The following is a 17,912-nucleotide window of genomic DNA, read 5'->3' as shown; positions in this document are numbered from 1 at the left end:
GGGTGGCTCAGTTGTTAAGCGTCTGCCTTCAGCTCAGGTCATGAGCCCCGCATCGGGCTCCCTGTTTGGCGGGGAGCCTGCTTCTCCCTCTCCCACTCCCCCTGCTTGTGTTCCCTCTCTCGCTGGCTCTCTCTGTTGAGAAATAAAATCTTAAAAAAACAAAAACTGAGGTCAAGGTTTTATAATTCAGTTCTGTAATGAATTGTTGGAGCATCTGTTCAACACCCCACCAGCACAATTTTACTATTTGGAAACTGAAGTGGAATAGCAGAAACTTCCAAAAACGTGAACTTTTAAAGCACAGAAGACAAAAATAATTTTAAGGTTTTGTTCAAAAGATTAGCTGACAGAAGCATATCATGACAAAGCACAGATAGCCACTACTAGAAGAGGAAGACAGAACTGCTCCAGGGTATAATTATAGTGCTAATTTGAGACAATTACAGAAAAGGAGGTGGGGAAATTCCTTATGAAAAGTCAACTGAGAGACAACAGAAGAAAAGCATCCAAACCAGATTGAATTTAGAATTATACAAACTAAGGAATATTTTTTATTTTATTCCTAGTTTTGAATAAACAAATTGGGCAAGCAAAAAGCATGAAGTGCTTCATTCCTAGTCAAGCTTTTTCAGAAGTCTCAAGAGAACTATTTGGAAACCCAGCTTGTATCAGATTGTGTCTGTAGTGAGCTAGGATAAGGCTAATTCAAAGGAAAAGGGAAAAGATGTTTATTTCCTTAAGAAGAGGTTTTCAAACTTGATCATTCTTAAAAATTAAGTTAAATGAAATACATCAACTCAAGTCACTGACTACACACTCTATTAGTTGTTTAAAGTCCCCACTTGTGAATTCTATGGAACTCAGCAGACTACCCCTCTAGTACAGGAAAACCCAGGTTGCTTTGTTAATAATGCATATCCTAGAGTTGTACTTGAATTCTGTAATATTTTTGGCATCAGACAAATGTTAAGTCAAAAAACGTTAGGTCAGTTGTACACTACGCTCAAGCGATCCTGATACTTCATCAACTACGAATGTGCAAAGGAGACCCAGAACGCTTCATTACCCAGCTTCAAAGCTGAGAGTGCAAGAGCATCACTGCAAAAAAACCAAAACAAAACCCCCAAGTAACACTGCAGTTCTGTGGATTTGTCATACAGGTAAGATGGTGCTCTCTGACAGAGATTTAGGTTCTTCATCCCCACCTTTGAACGGGTATAACTTTCCCATAAACAGGCCAAATGAGGTGAGGTGAGCTGAATTAACCAGCAGGGAAGAAAGAGCCTCATACCTGCGGTGTGTTGGTTTCGGAGGTCCTGTTTTCAAGTTCCTCCTGCAGGCACTGGTTTGTCCTCTCAGCCTGCAACAGCTGGTGTTGAAGCTGCAGAAACTGCTCCCTGGGCACCATCGGACAGGCTTGCTGCTGGCGCAGCTGGAGATCCCAAGCATGAGGGGATGGGCTAAGCATCACAGTGGACCTCAGGTGCTGCTTCTGGACGACAAAGGCAAAGCCCGGGTCAGCTGCAGTGCTTTGCAGCACAGAGCTACTCTTGAAAGTGTCAAGCAGAGTGAATGAAGCTGATGGATTCATTAGTGGCCTCTCAGACCCCCTGATAACTTGAAAACAGGACAGTACATGACTTGAGTAGAAGTAAGTAATTGGGAAGCGTCATTTTCCTTAGGAGATAATATAATTAGTTTTCGACTTAAAACACTGTACTTCCTCACTCTTGAGTGACTGTAAGGGCATGAGGTACACGCTATATATAATGTGTCTAAATTCTACTTCATTGTCTCCTTATACTAGAACATTTAATTACGCCTCGTTAAAACAAATAAAATGCAGACAGGGTTGGAGTAAGCAAAGGGGAGAAAGTGGTTATGCTTTAGGGTTTTGCCACTTTACTTACCATTCATAAAGATTCTTAAAAGCAAATGTTCAAGGACTATATATTTTCCAGGATAGACAAAGAATCTCATATCTAAAATTATTTTACTCTATTTCAGTTCACCAATGTTCAACTCTTAAATAGCACTATAAGATAAGCAATTCTGGGACAAAGGGTGATATCCTAGAATCCCCGGGAATTGAAGTATATGGAACAGAAATATTTGTTCAAGGCAATGAGGAAATGATATGTGTATCACATGCCAAAGCTGGGGAGAGGAAAAAGGAGAAGGAGAACGCACTGCATTTGGCAGTGAGGCATGCCACTCCACATCTGTCGACACATTCAGCAGACAGAGGACCCCGCAGAAGGCATGCAATGAACATGACCAGACTCAAGTACCAGACTCAAGAAGCAGCTCCTCCAGGCTTGTGAGAAGGGAAAAAGGCCCTCCACGACACAACTATAATTAAATGTTATGAAACTTCAGAGCCACTATCCATTTCCTTAAATCTAAATTTCTGAGGTGGGAGATTACCCATTTTGAAATTTTCTAGTTGTAGATTCAGAAACCCACCATTTTATTTTCAGGACTAAAAAATAGGGAGAATTATGATCCCATGATTTTATATCAGCAGGATGATTTTCTTCACCTAGATCTTTAAATACTGAGGAAAATCCTGGTGTACATGGAAACAGAGACATATTCCATAGTTAAAGCAAAATGAATATTGGCTCTTACGTATTTACTAACTGTTAGAGTCAGTAAAAATGATTACGTGAACAAGGAGTCTAATGAGATATCTCCATGCTATGAAATGCATTGAAAGAGAATGTTCTACCTTCACACACTAGCTCAGGCAGAGAACTGCACCCTTCTCTGCTAGTTCCAACCACAGAGTTCTAGGTGCAGGTTAGCCACAGACAAAACAAAAACAAAAGAAAATTACAGGAGTCATAAAAAGAGGAAGAAAAGTATGAGTTATAAAAAGAGAACAGTTAAAACTGGGTATATTATATACCTGAACATGTGTGCTCTAGTCAGGAAGGACTTATAAAGGACAACATTTACATTTCTCTGTATACCAATTTTACAGACCTTAAAATGTCTCATAGCTCTCATCCTGCAACTGCTTCCTCACCTACTGTGATTTGGCTAGTTTGTGAACTTACCACCTTTACCTCCACCTGTCCCAACAGAATTATTTAGAACATTCCAGGTCTAGTCTGGATGGACCTGATACTAAATACTTTTATAGTTTATATTCTGCATCTCCAAATGGCAATTTTGTTGCTCAAGTGTTGGAACTGTTGGCTAGGCTGACTTGAGAACTGCTGATGCAGATTGTAACCCTTTTCTTGAACCTTCAAATTCAGTTATTTAGAGAACATTGCCTCATGTCGTTGAAAAAGCCCTGGAGTAGGAATTAAAGATCTCAAATCACTAGACTAGGAAAAGGAAGAATTTAATTGCCCTAGGCTATGGGTACATATTGTATTAGCTGTGACGTTTTTTTTTTCTTTGAAGATTTTATTTTTAAGTAATCTCTACACTCAACACAGGGCTCAAACTCACAACACTAAGATCAAGAGTCACACGCTCCAGCAACTGAGCCAGCCAGGGGCCCCTAGATCAGTGACTTTTAAACTGACACAGAAGGATGAGGAGAAACTCCTTCCCACAAGGGAGGACATACATCAGATTAGAATCGCCTAGAGAGCTTTTCTTAAAATCCTTGATCCCAAAGATTCTGATGTTGGAACATCTCCTCCCCCTGCCGCCTGCCCCTCACCCAAACCCAATGAGAATCCCTGCCAAGTCAGAGGAATGTACCTATCCCTCAGGTGAGGTGTGCACAAAAAATGGTGTGAAAACCACTGTACGCGCCCCAAAGTGGCCTCATCTATAGATGTCAGAACATAAATAAAAACCCACTTTGTAGGGCTGGTGGGATAGGGAGAGTTATTGCTTAATGGTTAGAGTCTCTGGGGTGATGCAAATGTTTTGGAAGTAGCGGTGAGGGTTGTAGAACACTGTGAATGTAATTAATGCCACTGAATTTTAAAATGGCAAATTTGGTTCTGCATATATTTACCACCATTTAAAAAATTAATATAACAAAGTCATCGAAGTATATACTTTAAATAGGTGAGCTATATGGTATATGAATTACATTTTAATAAAGCTGCTGAAGAATCCAATTTGTATCGGTCTGTACAGAGTTAATAGCTGTCTTATTGCCTAAAGAAAGTTTCATTAGAATAGTGTATGAGATGTTCTTTTCAGTGTTCCGATGGAAAATTCAAGTGTTTCCTTTAGTTATTCAGCTCTAGTACCATGAACATCCGTTTACTTCATCCATTAGCAAATATTTACTACTAGATCAAGGAGAAAAATAATGAAGGGAAATTGCTTATGATAGTTAAACATGTGAAGTGGGGTTAGGAAGAGAGAGAGGTTTCTGAGGCCGGCTAGAGCAGGTGGGAGATGGATGGGCCTGTTGGCAGAACATTTGGGGAAGATCTACCAGTGACTAAGTATACCCTGTTACTTTTCAATTTGGTATGAGACATGTGGAGCTTAGCTTCAGATATCTTATTCATCACAATATACAATTATTTCATCAGAAAGCATCTCTACATCTAAACACAGCCTGCAGCTCAAGCTTTGGAACACATTTATTATGTGCTGTCAGAGAAAGAAAAAAAGGGTTTGGAATTTCACTATTTATAGTTTAATCCCCCTATTAGTGGATAAATCAGAGAACATAAAATTGGCAGAAACCTCAGCGGTCATTTAAATGTCAGTGTGACATATCTGCCCATATTTCACATTTAAGAACCATCTATTTAATCTCTCTCATCCTATAATTCTGGCTCTAAAATATTTGTTTACACACGACTTTTTAAGAGCACAAAAAGATGTTTTCTACCCATGCCTCTCAACCTTAAATAAATTTTACAGTTCACCACATGACATTTTCATCTACCCCAAGCAAAGTATCTCAGTGAAATTTGTATTGTTAAGGAGGATTTGTACGTAAGTTGTTTTATATCCTATCATTGTCTTTAGTATTCAGAAAGCAGTCTAGTAGACTGGAAACTCAGTGTCCAAGCTGACAAGTTTTACAACTCCATTTTTATATTTAACAGATGTACCTCTCACAAGGCAGTGCTGAGTTACAAATGTAGTAATGAACAGTGACAGCCCTGGAAGATTAAACTTCTAAATGCTAATGCTCCCAAATTCCCTGCACGGATTTCCTAACTAAAGAGGTTGTTAGCAACCCATCTGTAAAACACTACAATAGGGGAGGTGTCAGGAAACTGTTACAACCTCAGCGGTGGTGGGGGAGCTCTGGGCCTCTTGGCCAAGATCAGACAGAGTCCCTGCCACCTGAATTTGTGGAGGTATGGGTCCTTGCATTTTAGAATAGTCAACATGATTCCTTCCTCTCTGAAGCAGTATGAATTCCTGTGACTATGTAATGAGCAACAACGTCTATCAAACTTGGTAAGACAGACCAAAGAATTCAGCTTGGCAGCATACTTTTTCACTTTTCTTCATAATAGGAATTCAGTGCTATGCTAGTCTCTCCCAACAAATGGCACATTCATGGATTAAAATATTCTTCATAGCTAAGGCCAGTTGCTTAAAAACTTACCTCCATTAGCTGCTCATCCAGTTTTACTTGTTTCTTTTTCAGGCCTTCATTTTCCAAATGAATCGTTTCTAATTCTCTTTCAAGGGAATTCATCTGACTGACCTGCTAAAAAACAAAAAAATTCCCTTTAAAAAAACGAAACACGCTTGAGTTGCTCTGCTTTATTTTGACAAATTTATGCTAGTCAGAAATCTTAACCCTTGGAAGAAAGCAGAGTTCACTCATTGAAGGAAAACAATATAATTCAGTGCACTGATTACATTTAAGTAGGATAGTTTTTAATCACCACTGCTTCCGTGGAACAGATTCCAGAAGGCACCTGGCTTTCAAACTTCAGTGCTGCTCACTTAAGAAATATACCCAGGACATAGCCCACACCCATAACCAATTATAAGTACGTATCACTGAAAGAGAACTTTCATGAAATGAAATTTATCCTTACCATGAGCCATGGACTCTGATATTTTCTAGCATATCTTATTAATAAAGAAGGCTGATATTTCACTAAATCAATTTCATGATCCTCTACTATGGATCTGCAGTGGGAAAAACACTGTCTTAAGGCAAAGTTTAAAGGCTTAAAACTGAGAGTACATAAAACCTGAGTTGGAGAACTCCTTTCTCAATTTTAAAGATGAAATTTGAAGATTTTGTGAGTATCCATTTTTAGAATTCTCTATTATAGGAGGAATGTAATGAGCTACATGACCCTGGAATTCAGAATATTGCTAAGTAGAAAATATATGACACTTGTAGAATCCTGATTTTGGTTTCTATCAAAAAGAGCTGAGGAGAGGAGCAAAAATTGTTAAAGAGAAGTGTAAGCTTTTCAGGTTAAAACTATCATTAGACTTTTCCCTTAGCAGCTGGATGAAACCCTTTATCTTTCTGAAAAGTTTATATACCTAAAACTGAATGGTATTTCCCCGTTAGAGCACAAACCAGTCTTCTTACTGCCTATGGTCATGATAACTTTCACAAACTTAACATTTTCATACAGTTTTTATAACAGAAGTAATTGATTGTTCATCATTCTTCCCAGATTTTTACATGAACCATAATTTTCAGAAGAGGAAGATAACAGTGAAAACTCTGAGTTTTAGTTTAGAAGAAAAAAGAAAGAAAACAAGTTAACAACCAGAACTCCCAGGGTAACACTGGTCTTAGAACTCTTACTTCATGGAACAAAGTACAGAAAGCAAACTGAGTGATGCTACGGAGGTTTAACCACGTGGTAGCCAGTCTCCAAGATGGTCCCTACTGATCTCCACCTCTTGGGGTTTACAGTGTTGTGGAGTTTTCCTGTACCAGGGTTAGTCTGTGTGACCAACAGAAGATAGCAGAAATGATGGTGTGTCACTTCCAGGACAGCTTATAAAAGGCACCACAGCTTTTGGGATCTCTCTCCTATCACTCACTGCCATGATCTGAGAAAAGGCCCAGGCAGTGAGGAGCTGAGGTCTCTGTAATCAGCCAGCAAGGAATAGAAGCCTCCTCCTAACAGTTACATTCCTGAACTTAGAAGTGGATCCCTCAGTAGCAGTGGAGCCTTCAGATAAATGCAGTCCCAGCTGATGTGTGGACTGCAACCTCATGAGCCCCTCAGCCAGAAGCACTCAGCTAAGCTGCTTCTGAATGCCCCACCCACAGAAACTGTGAGACAACAAATGTTTGTTGTTTTGTTACACAGCAATAGGTAGCTAATACAGACCATATTAAGATGTTTCTAATATTCAGGATATATACATTTAAAAATAGATTTTACTAACTTAAAAGGGCTATAATACTACTGAAGATTAAGCATCTTCATTATGAATACTTAAAGTTAACTGCTCCTTTTCAACCATCCCTGAATCAAAAAGAACTATGATGCTATTTGATAAGATCACAAAAGTATAGATAGATGGAAGAACCAAAATATACCACTGTAATCAATCATTTTGTTGGAAGCATGCAGGGAAAAAAACATACACATAGGGACACATCATAGTAAAGAAATAGACACACGGTATAAACTCTTAAAACTCACTTTCTTATTAGTAGGAGATCGTTCCTTTTGAAACTGTTCACACTCTCTCTTCAAGCTCATCTTCTCTTGCTCTGTGGGCTTCATAGTACCTGATGGGTTTAGATGTTTTTGGTGCTTGGGGGGAAGAAGGTTGGATTCCAGCTGACGGACCTTAACAAGAACATACGTGAGAGGAAGAAATGTTAATATAGTCATCTAGCAAGAAAGAAAAAAAATGAACATAAGGAAAGTTGGTTTTTTTTTCAGCACTTGGGTTTTGTTGTATTTTTTTTTTAATTCTTTTTTTTTTTCTTTAAGATTTTATTTATTTTTTGACAGAGACAGCGAGAGAGGGAACACAAGCAGGGAGAATGGGAGAGGGAGAAGCAGGCTTCATGCCGAGCAGGGAGCCCGATGCAGGGCTCGATCTGAGGACCCTGGAATCATGACCTGAGCCGAAGGCAGATGCTTAATGATTGAGCCACCCAGGCACCCCAGGTTTTGTTGTATTAAAAACACTTTTTTTTTTCAGTCAAGTCTGCCAATTCTTTTTTTTAAGATTCTATTTATTTGAGAGAGAGAGCGAGAAGCAGACTCCTGGCTGAGCAGGGAGCCCCGATGTGGGCTCGATCCCAGGACCCCGAGATCATGACCCGAGCCGAAGGCAGCCACTTAACCGACTGAGCCACCCAGGTGCCCCAAGTCTGCCAATTCTTGAACTCTACTTTTTTGGATTTCAAAAGATCCTTCGAGGTAAATCTATTTTTAGTCTGTATGGGTCTAAAAATCCAATGACTGTAAGGATCAGACTGAGAAGAGGGGACCTCTGGATCTACCAATCGGCTGGGAGTCAACAGTGTGGCGTGGCTGTCAAGAAGACAGATGTAGTCCTAGGCATTTTCTCTCTGATAGGAGCATAACTTTTAGGAGTCAATGAGGTGATGGTCCCATCCACTTTGTACTGGACTGTTCACACCTGAAACAATGCATTTATATCAACCAAGTTCCATGAGGACAGCTACCATGTCTGTCTTGGTCGAGTCTGCACCTTCAGTGAGAGCAGAGTTTCTGACATAGAGCAGCTGTTCTAAATGACTATCTGTGGCTCTTCAGAGAGTTCTTCCTTAAAAGAAGTGTTTAAGCATAGGTTCATCATAGTTGGTCAGCTACTTAGCAGAAGTAAAGAATATAAACATCCATTTAGTGGTTGGAAAAGATCCTCTTTAGAGACCATTCTCACCTTGAAATGCTGAGTCTTTAAAAAGGGGTACCTTTGGGCACCTGGGTGGCTCAGCTGGTTAAGCGACTGCTTTCGGCTCAGGTCATGATCCTGGAGTCCCGGGATCGAGTCCTGCGTCAGGCTCCCTGCTCGGCGGGGAGTCTGCTTCTCCCTCTGACCCTCCCCCTTCTCATGCTCTCTCTCTCTCATTCTCTCTCTCAAATAAATAAACAAAATCTTTAAATAAATAAATAAATAAATAAAAAGGGGTACCTTTTCTCTTACAAGGAGTTAGCCCAACAAGATGTGAGTCTAATTTTGCCATTTTTGTACTACCAGTCTTGGCAGCTAGTCCATTTGAGTGGAGAATATATAGTTAACATAATTTCCATGAGGCTATTCTGGATAGGAGGATTAAAATCATTGATTTTAATATTGAACTGATTATACAGAATGAAAAATATTATATAAACATACCAGGGTAAAATTACTTGCTAGTAAATGATGAATTATACATTCTAAAATAAGTCTGCCATAGCAGAATACTCAGATCCATACCCTAGAACAGTTTCAATCATGTCAAACTCTCATCTTCCTATCAAACTAAGTATTTTCAATCCTACACCACCATCTGCAGCTTTTCAGTTTACCTTCTCCTGGGAGTGCGTGAGTTCCGCTTTGGTGTTCCGCACCACGGTTTGGAGTCTCTCGTTCTCCTGCCGAAGTAGCTCTTGTTCCTCCTTTATCAGATGATCCATCTTGTCCCAAGTCAGCCAGTGCTGCTGCGTAGGGAATCCTGATGGATGGGTGGCTATTTCTGGGCCCCAGTTCTTAACAGCAAAGGGCAGAGTTAAGCCTTAAAAACAAGCTGATTTCTGTTTGAGTGTATTTACTCAATGACAATAATTCTTAGTAAGCACCTCTTATTCTTCATGTCTTCTAATGGAGGTGTGCATGTCTGTTGTATACACAGATATAAAAACAATATTTTGGGAGTCTGATTTTAAAAAGGTTTGGAAATTCTGTTTAGAATGAAAATCTAAATCTATTTTGGCAAAATAGCTCCAGCAAGTCTAATAGCAAAGATGACTATAGGGCAAGTCCAGATTCTATATAGAACCCAAGTGCATAGACATTGGTGGCCTTAAAAATTGCTTAATCTTTGTGAAGTTAACCCTTTGGCCCCAGATAACTATTCTTTTGGTTAACAGAGGACACAAAGGGAACTTCAAAATACACTGCTAACTTGAAAGCTTTCACAAGCTAAACTCTTTTCACATTTGCAATCAGATCCTTTTTTAGAATCCAAAGCACATACTATCCATATAATTGAGGCCTGAACTTCAGAATATGCTTTTAGCTACCAAAGTGATTTTTTGGACCCTGGAAAATGCTTTAAAGAAAGTAACAAGTAGGTAGGGCTTTTGCTTTTTAAGCCAAAACATGAAAAAGAAAAAAAAGTTACAATCTCATTTTGAGGAAAATGTCAGCCCAGAAGTAATTTTAAAAAATGGAAACAACTGTTTTCCTTTAAAAAAAATAAATAAATAAAAAGGAGGCATCTGGATGGCTCAGTGGGGACAGCATGAGACTCTTAGTCTCAGGGTCATGAGTTCGAGCCCCACACTGGGTGTGGAGCCTACTTAAAAAATATATATATATATAAATAAAAATAAAAAGATATAAAATAACTGGATTAAAATAACTGTCCTACTTTTACTGTAGGACAAACTCTTAACACCTCCACAAGGCTGACATCTTTAATACCATTTTTCATTTCTATGCACACAGGTGAAGCAGCACTTTGATATATTAAAATGAGACACACTTTATACAATACCGAAATGTTTTAGTTTTGCTACTACAAAATAACTCAGCATGGTCCCCTGTCTTGCACAATACAAAAAATAACCTTGTCACTGTGGTTCCATTTATATGAAGTTCAGAAACAAGCATCCCTAACCTACGGTGGCAGACGGTAGAGAAGTGGTTCCCTTGTGGTTATCAACTGGAGGGGAGACCAGAGAGTCTGCTGGGTGCTGGAACTGGTCTATATTTTGAGCTAGGAGGTGTTTACACAAATATAAACATATGCACATACATACACAGGTATGTAAAATATACTGCTGACTTTTGAACAACACAGGTTTGAACTGCACGGGTCCACTCATATGCAAATTTTTTGATAAATACAGTACAGTATTGTAAATGTATTTTCTCTTATGATTTTTTCTCTAGCTTTATTGTAAGAATACAGTATACAATAAGAACACAATATACAAAATGTGTGTTAATTAACTGTTTATATTATTGGTAAGGCTTCCAGTCAACAGTAGTCTTAATGATTAATAGGTACGTGTTGGGGGAGTCAGAAGTTGTATGTGGATTTTTGACTGTGCAGGGGGTCGGAGCTCCTAACCCCTAGGTTGCTCATTTATGTAAACACACACATACATCTGTAAGTTATAGACTTAAAATCTGTGCATCTTATACCTCAATAAAAAAGAAATTACCTTGTCACCAGCATTCTGAAGTTGTTTATATAAAGACATCACTTCTTGTTTTAAAGCCTCCTTTTCCTGCTGAGTCACTTGTAGGTCAGATTTAATCAGCGACATTTGCAAGTTTACATTCTGCAGGGTGTCTTCTAAACTCTGAACCTGCATCATGAGAACAATCTTACACTTGACACAGATCCTCACAGTCTCACCAAAGCCTGTCCAGGAGTGAATGAGCTAAGATAAGAGAATTCCAAGGTCTCTTCTGTTTCTATTTAATTATATACAGCTCTTTTGAGTAGCTCAGTGGAAACCCCAGATATTACGTATATTTACAGAACATTGTATTTAGCTCAGTAACGTGGAACAGGGTCTTGCTGATACAGTCATCTGGTATATTAGCAAGTGGTGTCTTACAGAACCAATGAGAACCAAATGGCATGACAGAAGATGGCTTTACTGAATTTTGTAGAAATTGTGTTTTAGCCAGTGGTGTTGGTTTGTAAAGGACTTCTTAAAAATGAAAATATATAGCTGTCAGAACCCTACTCCATGCTAACATCTAGTATATATTTTAATTAAAAATAATTTAAATGTATGAAAGTAAGGTTGATAGAGATCTTTAACAGGGCATGAATCTGCCTTAGGAACCCTTTTTCTAAATGAGAAACCAGCAGTCCTTTCTACACATTATTCTCCAGCTTTCATAAGTAATCTCATAATGATGAGATAATCTCATAATTCTAATAATGAGCTTTGAGGGAACTGTTCAAATTATTTCATCATACTGTAAGCATGTGACAGGTATTAGTCAAGTTGAAGCATTCTGAGCCCTCTTAGGCCAATTCCACCCGGAATATTCTTTCTCCTGGGAGTTCTGTTGGAATATCCAGGAAAATATTAACTAGGCAGATGAAACAAGAATTGGCCACATACCTTGTCCTGTGAAGCCGCGAGTTGGGACTTTAAGGTTTCCCTCTGGTGTTCCCAAGACTTCTGTTCTTGCTTCATAGTGGCAATTCTGTGCTCTAAGAGACTTGATTTTGCCAACTGTTTCAGGAAAAGAAAAGAGGGAACGGCGCATTTTTGCACACATATCTAGCCTCAAAATTTCTATACCTCTATATATGCTGAAAAGACCAAGCACCAACTGTTTACATGGGGGAGCAGGGCAAGGTAAAAGAAAGGTGTTTTCCTGGGGCGCCTGGGTGGCTCAGTTGTTAAGCATCTGCCTTCGGCTCAGCTCATGATCCCGGGGTCCTGGGATCGAGCCCCTGCTCCACGGCAAGCCTGCTTCTCCCTCTCCCACTCCCCCGCTTGTGTTCCCTCTCTCACTGTGTCTTTGTCAAATAAATAAATAAAATCTTTAAAAGAAAGAAAAAAAAAAAAAGGAAGATGTTTTCCGGACTCTCTTTCTACCTTTAATTTTGAGGAATCTCTTCTTTTTGGCAATTTCCATTTTTCTCTCTCATTGCCTCACTGTGGGTGAGAAATGGTAGGCTGGAAGGCAATTAGAAATCTCAAGGGGCCTCTTGGTGCCTCAGCCGGTTGGGTGTCTGACTCTTGATTTCACCTCAGGTCATGATCTCAGGGTTGTGAGGTTGAGCCCCGAGTTGGGCTCCGCGCTGGGCATGGAGCCTGCTTGGGATTCTCTCTCTGCCTCTCCCCTCCCCGTAACCTTCCTCCTTCCCCAATCTCAAGAGAGTACCATAATAGGAAAATACGGAATACCTATCAAGGCAGGTGGGACAAAAGCAGTGTTTGGGGATTTGCTAGGGAAAACAGAAAAAAAGTGCCTATGTAATAGGTCTCAGATTATTAAAAGCAACCACAGTTGTATTATATGTTAATAGTGATATATTTAATGATATACATTAAGGGGAGCCTGGGTGACTCAGTCAGTTAAGGGTCTGACTCTTGATTTTGGCTCAGGTCATGATCTCAGGGTTGTGAGATCGAGCCCCAGGTTGGGTGTGGAGCCCACTTAAGGTTCTCTCTCTCCTCCTCTTTCCCTCTGTCCCCTGCCTTTGCTCGTGCTCTCTCTCAATAATAAATGTTTAAATAATATACATTAAGTAACATGGTTATATATTAAAATGAGATAAACTACATATTACTGCATATAATAATTATTAACCAATGTACACTCCTGTCAAAATCATGACCTCCGGAACGCTTAGATCACATAAGGCCAGCTGAAATGTTGTTCTACTAGGATAGTAGGCTTGGAACAATTAGGCTAAAATGGGAGGCCCAGATGCCACTGTACAGAGAAATGCTCATTATGGTATACACTATACAATAATGGTTAGAAAGTCTTATGTTTACTACCTTATCCACACAGCTATTTAATTCTTCACTCAGAGCTTCCTTTTCTTTGAGCAGTTTTTCATTGTAGCTTAGAGCGCTAGAAAGTTTTTGCTGGAAGTCGGAGAGATCAGGACATCTGTGCAGCTGTAAGAGATAAACAATCCCATCACATCTCATGGCTGTATTTATAAAGAGGTATTTATAAACAGGGCATTTTCATGGTTGCTGCTATTTCCTTATCTACATAGATATTTCAGGGGACATATAAACTCTAGGGGACTAAAATTAAATTTAACAAAATGTTCCCTGCTACATTCTCTCCATTCTCCAATTGACTGCCAAAACGTCTGCCCAGAGGGATTCACGTAGACAGACACGTTACATAATGGTCCTCACTTTCTGTTTTACCTTCAGGGTAAAATAAGTAACATACTGCCGTTCTGTCATCAATTTAACTTGCGTACGATACAGCACAATACCTTTTCCTCAGGCTTTTTTAACGAGACAAAAATCTTTTTCAGAAATCTCAGTCAAGACTACAGAATTGGCATGAACCAACAAGTACTGTGAATCAATACAAGGGCAAGTTTTCAAGCTAAAACAATCAGTGTTTTTCAATTTGTTCCATGTGCCCTTCCCTTTGGAAGAGGCCAAAACTGACTTGCTCAGGAAAATGTTAAATGTGGACGCACAGGCTTCCTCCTCTCTACTGGAATCAAGACAAACCAAAGACAGTTTCTGTTCCGTTTCAGCATCTGCCTAACTAGGATTGACATCCTGGGCCAGATAATTCTTCGTTTTGGGGGGCTGTCCTGCGCACTGGAGGATGGTTAGCAACATCTCTGCTTTGCCTATTAGATGGCTGTTGCACTCCCCTCCCCACACACCACTTGTGAAAACCAAAAATGGTCCTAGACATTGCTAAATGTCCCAGGGTGGGGGAGTAATTCCCACCTCCCCCAACGACTGCTCTAAAGAGACTGATTGTTCCTTCTACTTCTTTACCCTTCCCACAGTTCCTACATTTTTAATTTCCCTCTGTTTCACTTGGCTTTCACATATTCAATTATTATTCATTATGATTTTATGGTCATCCTTCTACTTCATACCTTACGTTCTTTCACATTTAGCTTTAGGGGTAAGACGACAAAATAGACTCTAAGGGTTGAATCTTCAACTGACAACAAATCCAGCATACCTTACAAATCTAAAGTCAGAAGAACATAGGAAAACGTTATTTTAAAGTAGCTGGGCTTTGGTTTACTAAAGGACCTGTCTCCTTTGCTCACTACCTTGCTTCCTCATCCCCAGACCCTCACAAAGCCTGGTACCATTTTGGGTGTAGAGACTGGCATGAGACTTCTGCTGATGCTCCTTGTGTTCCTTTTCTGTGCAACAGAGAGTTTCTCATTCACAAAGTGCTTTTTACTTGTATTGGGTCCTACAGCAGCACATACTTCCTAGGTCCAAGCTGTATGGCAGCAACAATGGGCTGATACTACCCCACTGCTGTAATCCCAAAGAGTCCAGGTGCCATGATACAACTTCTAGCAAAAGCAGACAGGGCTCACCATTCTTCCACTCCACTATTTATAAACACCTCTGTAAAAAATACACAATAAAAATGTACCAAATGATGTCCTCCTCATGCTATTTTACTCCCCAATGCACTCCTTTCCTTCTGATCTCTGGCTTAGTGAAGTCACAAAACACGCACTTCTCATGCTATGGATTTGGACTCCATCATTAAACATCTTAAAGACTGAACAATGGATTTTCAAAAGGTAAAGGAGAAAAGTATTCCCATGGTAATTAGGATGAACTTGGTAATAACAGCTTTGGAATACTTATGCACCAACAGAAAGGCCCTATGAGTTTTAACTTCTGGAATGTTGATAATGGCAGACAGTTTCTGTTATGGCAGAAGAGATATACTTTGCAAAGCAGCATCTGACTTGAAAAGGTTCTTATAAAGCTCCTATCAGGTACCAATCACTAGGCATTACAAGGGACACAAATTCCCCGGAAGTCTTAACAATCCTATTAGGAAATCAAGACTTATAGGAGTCAACTACAGACCAACACAAACATAAAACTCAGTGGTAGAGACTCAATATTTCAGCATTCAGAGGACACCTTTATGCTCATAGGCTGAACAGATACAAGCGAGAGAATTTTATAATCTAAGGATGTCATAATATCAAAGTAAACCTTTGGTGAAGCAAATTAAAAAAAAACAGAACTAAATTCTATTCATAAATCAGGATTGCTCAAATCCTGTACCCACTGAAAAGTTCAGAATAAAGAATAAAATAGGACAACGTTCAGGATATAACCTTAAGGTGAACCCTCTTTTATATTTAAAATTAAGTCTTTGTTTGAAACTTTGAAATAGGCTTCTTAAAGTCAAATTCATAAGTGAGACTGCATCCCTGATAATGTTCTAGAATTTACTCTCTAGCCCAGGGTAGAAGCCTCAAACTTGTTCTAAGAATTGTGTCTCACAAATCTAGATGAATAGTTATTAAAGTTACAAGCAAGAAAGTCACTTTCTTTTTAGACACATATTTATCACCTGGCCAGAAGAAAGCAGAACAACAAATTTCTTAAACTGAAATGGTTGTGACTGATTTATAGTAATAGAATTTCAGTCTACAACATATGTAAGTTACACAACTAGAACAGCATTTAGAGAATTAGCAATAGGAGTCCTATAAGTGGGCCTGTCCTGCAAACCCTCAGTTTTAAGAGCAATAAGCTAGTTGACAGGAGTCTGTATAAAGGACATTTGGTGGCTAGAAAAGCCAGACCATCAGGTACCATATTGTTCTATGAGCCTCCCCCCTGACGCCCACTCCAAGCAGCACAGTCTTACCTGTTTCATTTTCTCCAGTTCATCTTTGAGAAGGAGGTTTTCCTGTTCCACAATATGAGTCTGTATTTTAACTTCAGATAGTTCTGCCTCCAGAGAAGACACTAAAGTAGAGGACTAAGAAGAAAAATTAGAAAGTCAAGTCACAGACATCTTCACGTAGCCTGGGGAAACTTACTAGATCCACAAAAGGCAGCAGTAAGTCAGGAAACCCTAGCCCCAATTCAGTAACACGCTGTTTTATGACCATTATCTTCGGTGAAACGAACCAAAGCTATCTTTTGAAAGACTGTGCACCCAAACGGTATGAACATGATTTCTCAGGTGGGTTTTGCAGGTTACTCCACTGCAAAGTTACTTTCTCTTGGGGGAGATAGTTTGAGACCATGAAAATCGTGTTCCTCCTGAAACTTCTTTTTATTTTAGTTTCTATCAGTGGATTTTGTCTACGACAGTTATTACCCTCGTGTTTGCCTGATGATGACTTTCTATTTCCTTCTTTCTTTCTACATTCATTAATTGGAATTCTGTGAGGAAGAGCTGTTATTTCTCCCCCATTTAATCAATTTTTAATATCAGGATGTGCCCATACATATTTATTTCATTTTATATTTATCTTATGCTATACTAGAATTATTTATTTTGTTGGTCAAACCATTCCAGCTTTGGCCATTAGGAGCTCCTTCAGGTGGGGCTCTGTGTCCTTTTCATGTGCCCATCTTTTTTTAACACTTTTTTTCTTTCTGGCACCATGAGGTGATCTGGGCTCATCCTGAATTTTCCCTGCTCCAGGCCTGGAGTCAATAATTTTTCCAAGGAGCCCTGGTTTCTTCTATAGGAGAATGGTGTTTAGAAACCAAGATTTGGGCACTCCATCCATATACACACATCTCTACCTCTATCAATGTGTATATATATTAAGAAACATGAGTTTATACTAATGCCTCAAATTCCAGTACAACACCAGAAGGTTCCTTTTAGTTTCCTCATTTTCCTACTTGAAGCTTCCTTCTCCAGCAGTGAGAAATTCAGTTCTGTTGCCTGTAATCTATTTACTTATTTATTCAATTCTAATATACACAGTTTCAGAATTACTAACTTACCCCCATGAGAAACACATTTACGGACTAGATTATTATAGCATTTGTATATACTTCTTTCTATCTTTAGACCTACAGTATGGAGTCAGATAATAATTTCCAAATGACTTAATTCTTTTCTTCCCCACTGTAATTACGTTATCCATTTATAATAGTTAGGTTCAATTCTTAGTGTTTGCGTTCCATGTTGTTATACCCTGCCATCTTGATCGATTATAATTGTGTTTATTTTGGGGTATGTGAAGAGTATGGAAAACACTGCTATGATTCTACAAGTCAGAGCTATGTGAAAAGATATACTCCCTTCCTTCTTCCCTTTGACACCATTCCCATTCCTCTCTTCCATCCCTT

General features: G+C 39.2%; 1 protein-coding gene across 5 annotated transcripts in view; it reads right to left on the bottom strand.

The window, feature by feature from the left end:
* Positions 1-17,912, bottom strand: part of NIN (ninein) — a 97,276-nt gene that overhangs the window by 8,795 nt on the left and 70,569 nt on the right. For 3 of the 5 annotated variants that reach the window (XM_081830535.1, XM_081830538.1, XM_081830537.1), the window contains 8 exons: positions 16,465-16,578; positions 13,611-13,733; positions 12,216-12,329; positions 11,295-11,441; positions 9,432-9,611; positions 7,584-7,733; positions 5,555-5,656; positions 1,292-1,492 (listed from right to left, as the gene is read on the bottom strand). In XM_081830535.1, the coding sequence (XP_081686661.1) occupies positions 1,292-1,492; positions 5,555-5,656; positions 7,584-7,733; positions 9,432-9,611; positions 11,295-11,441; positions 12,216-12,329; positions 13,611-13,733; positions 16,465-16,578 (1,131 nt within the window). Of the gene's footprint in view, positions 1-1,291; positions 1,493-5,554; positions 5,660-7,583; positions 7,734-9,431; positions 9,612-11,294; positions 11,442-12,215; positions 12,330-13,610; positions 13,734-16,464; positions 16,579-17,912 lie in introns of all 5 variants that reach the window. The other 2 variants (XM_081830534.1, XM_081830536.1) reach the window with 1 other exon arrangement.

This window comes from Leptonychotes weddellii, chromosome 9 (assembly GCF_054177405.1).
Source record: "Leptonychotes weddellii isolate Sample4059 chromosome 9, ASM5417740v2, whole genome shotgun sequence".
In the NCBI taxonomy this organism is placed as follows: Eukaryota; Metazoa; Chordata; class Mammalia; order Carnivora; family Phocidae; genus Leptonychotes; species Leptonychotes weddellii.
This window is presented reverse-complemented; position numbering and strand designations above follow the sequence as displayed.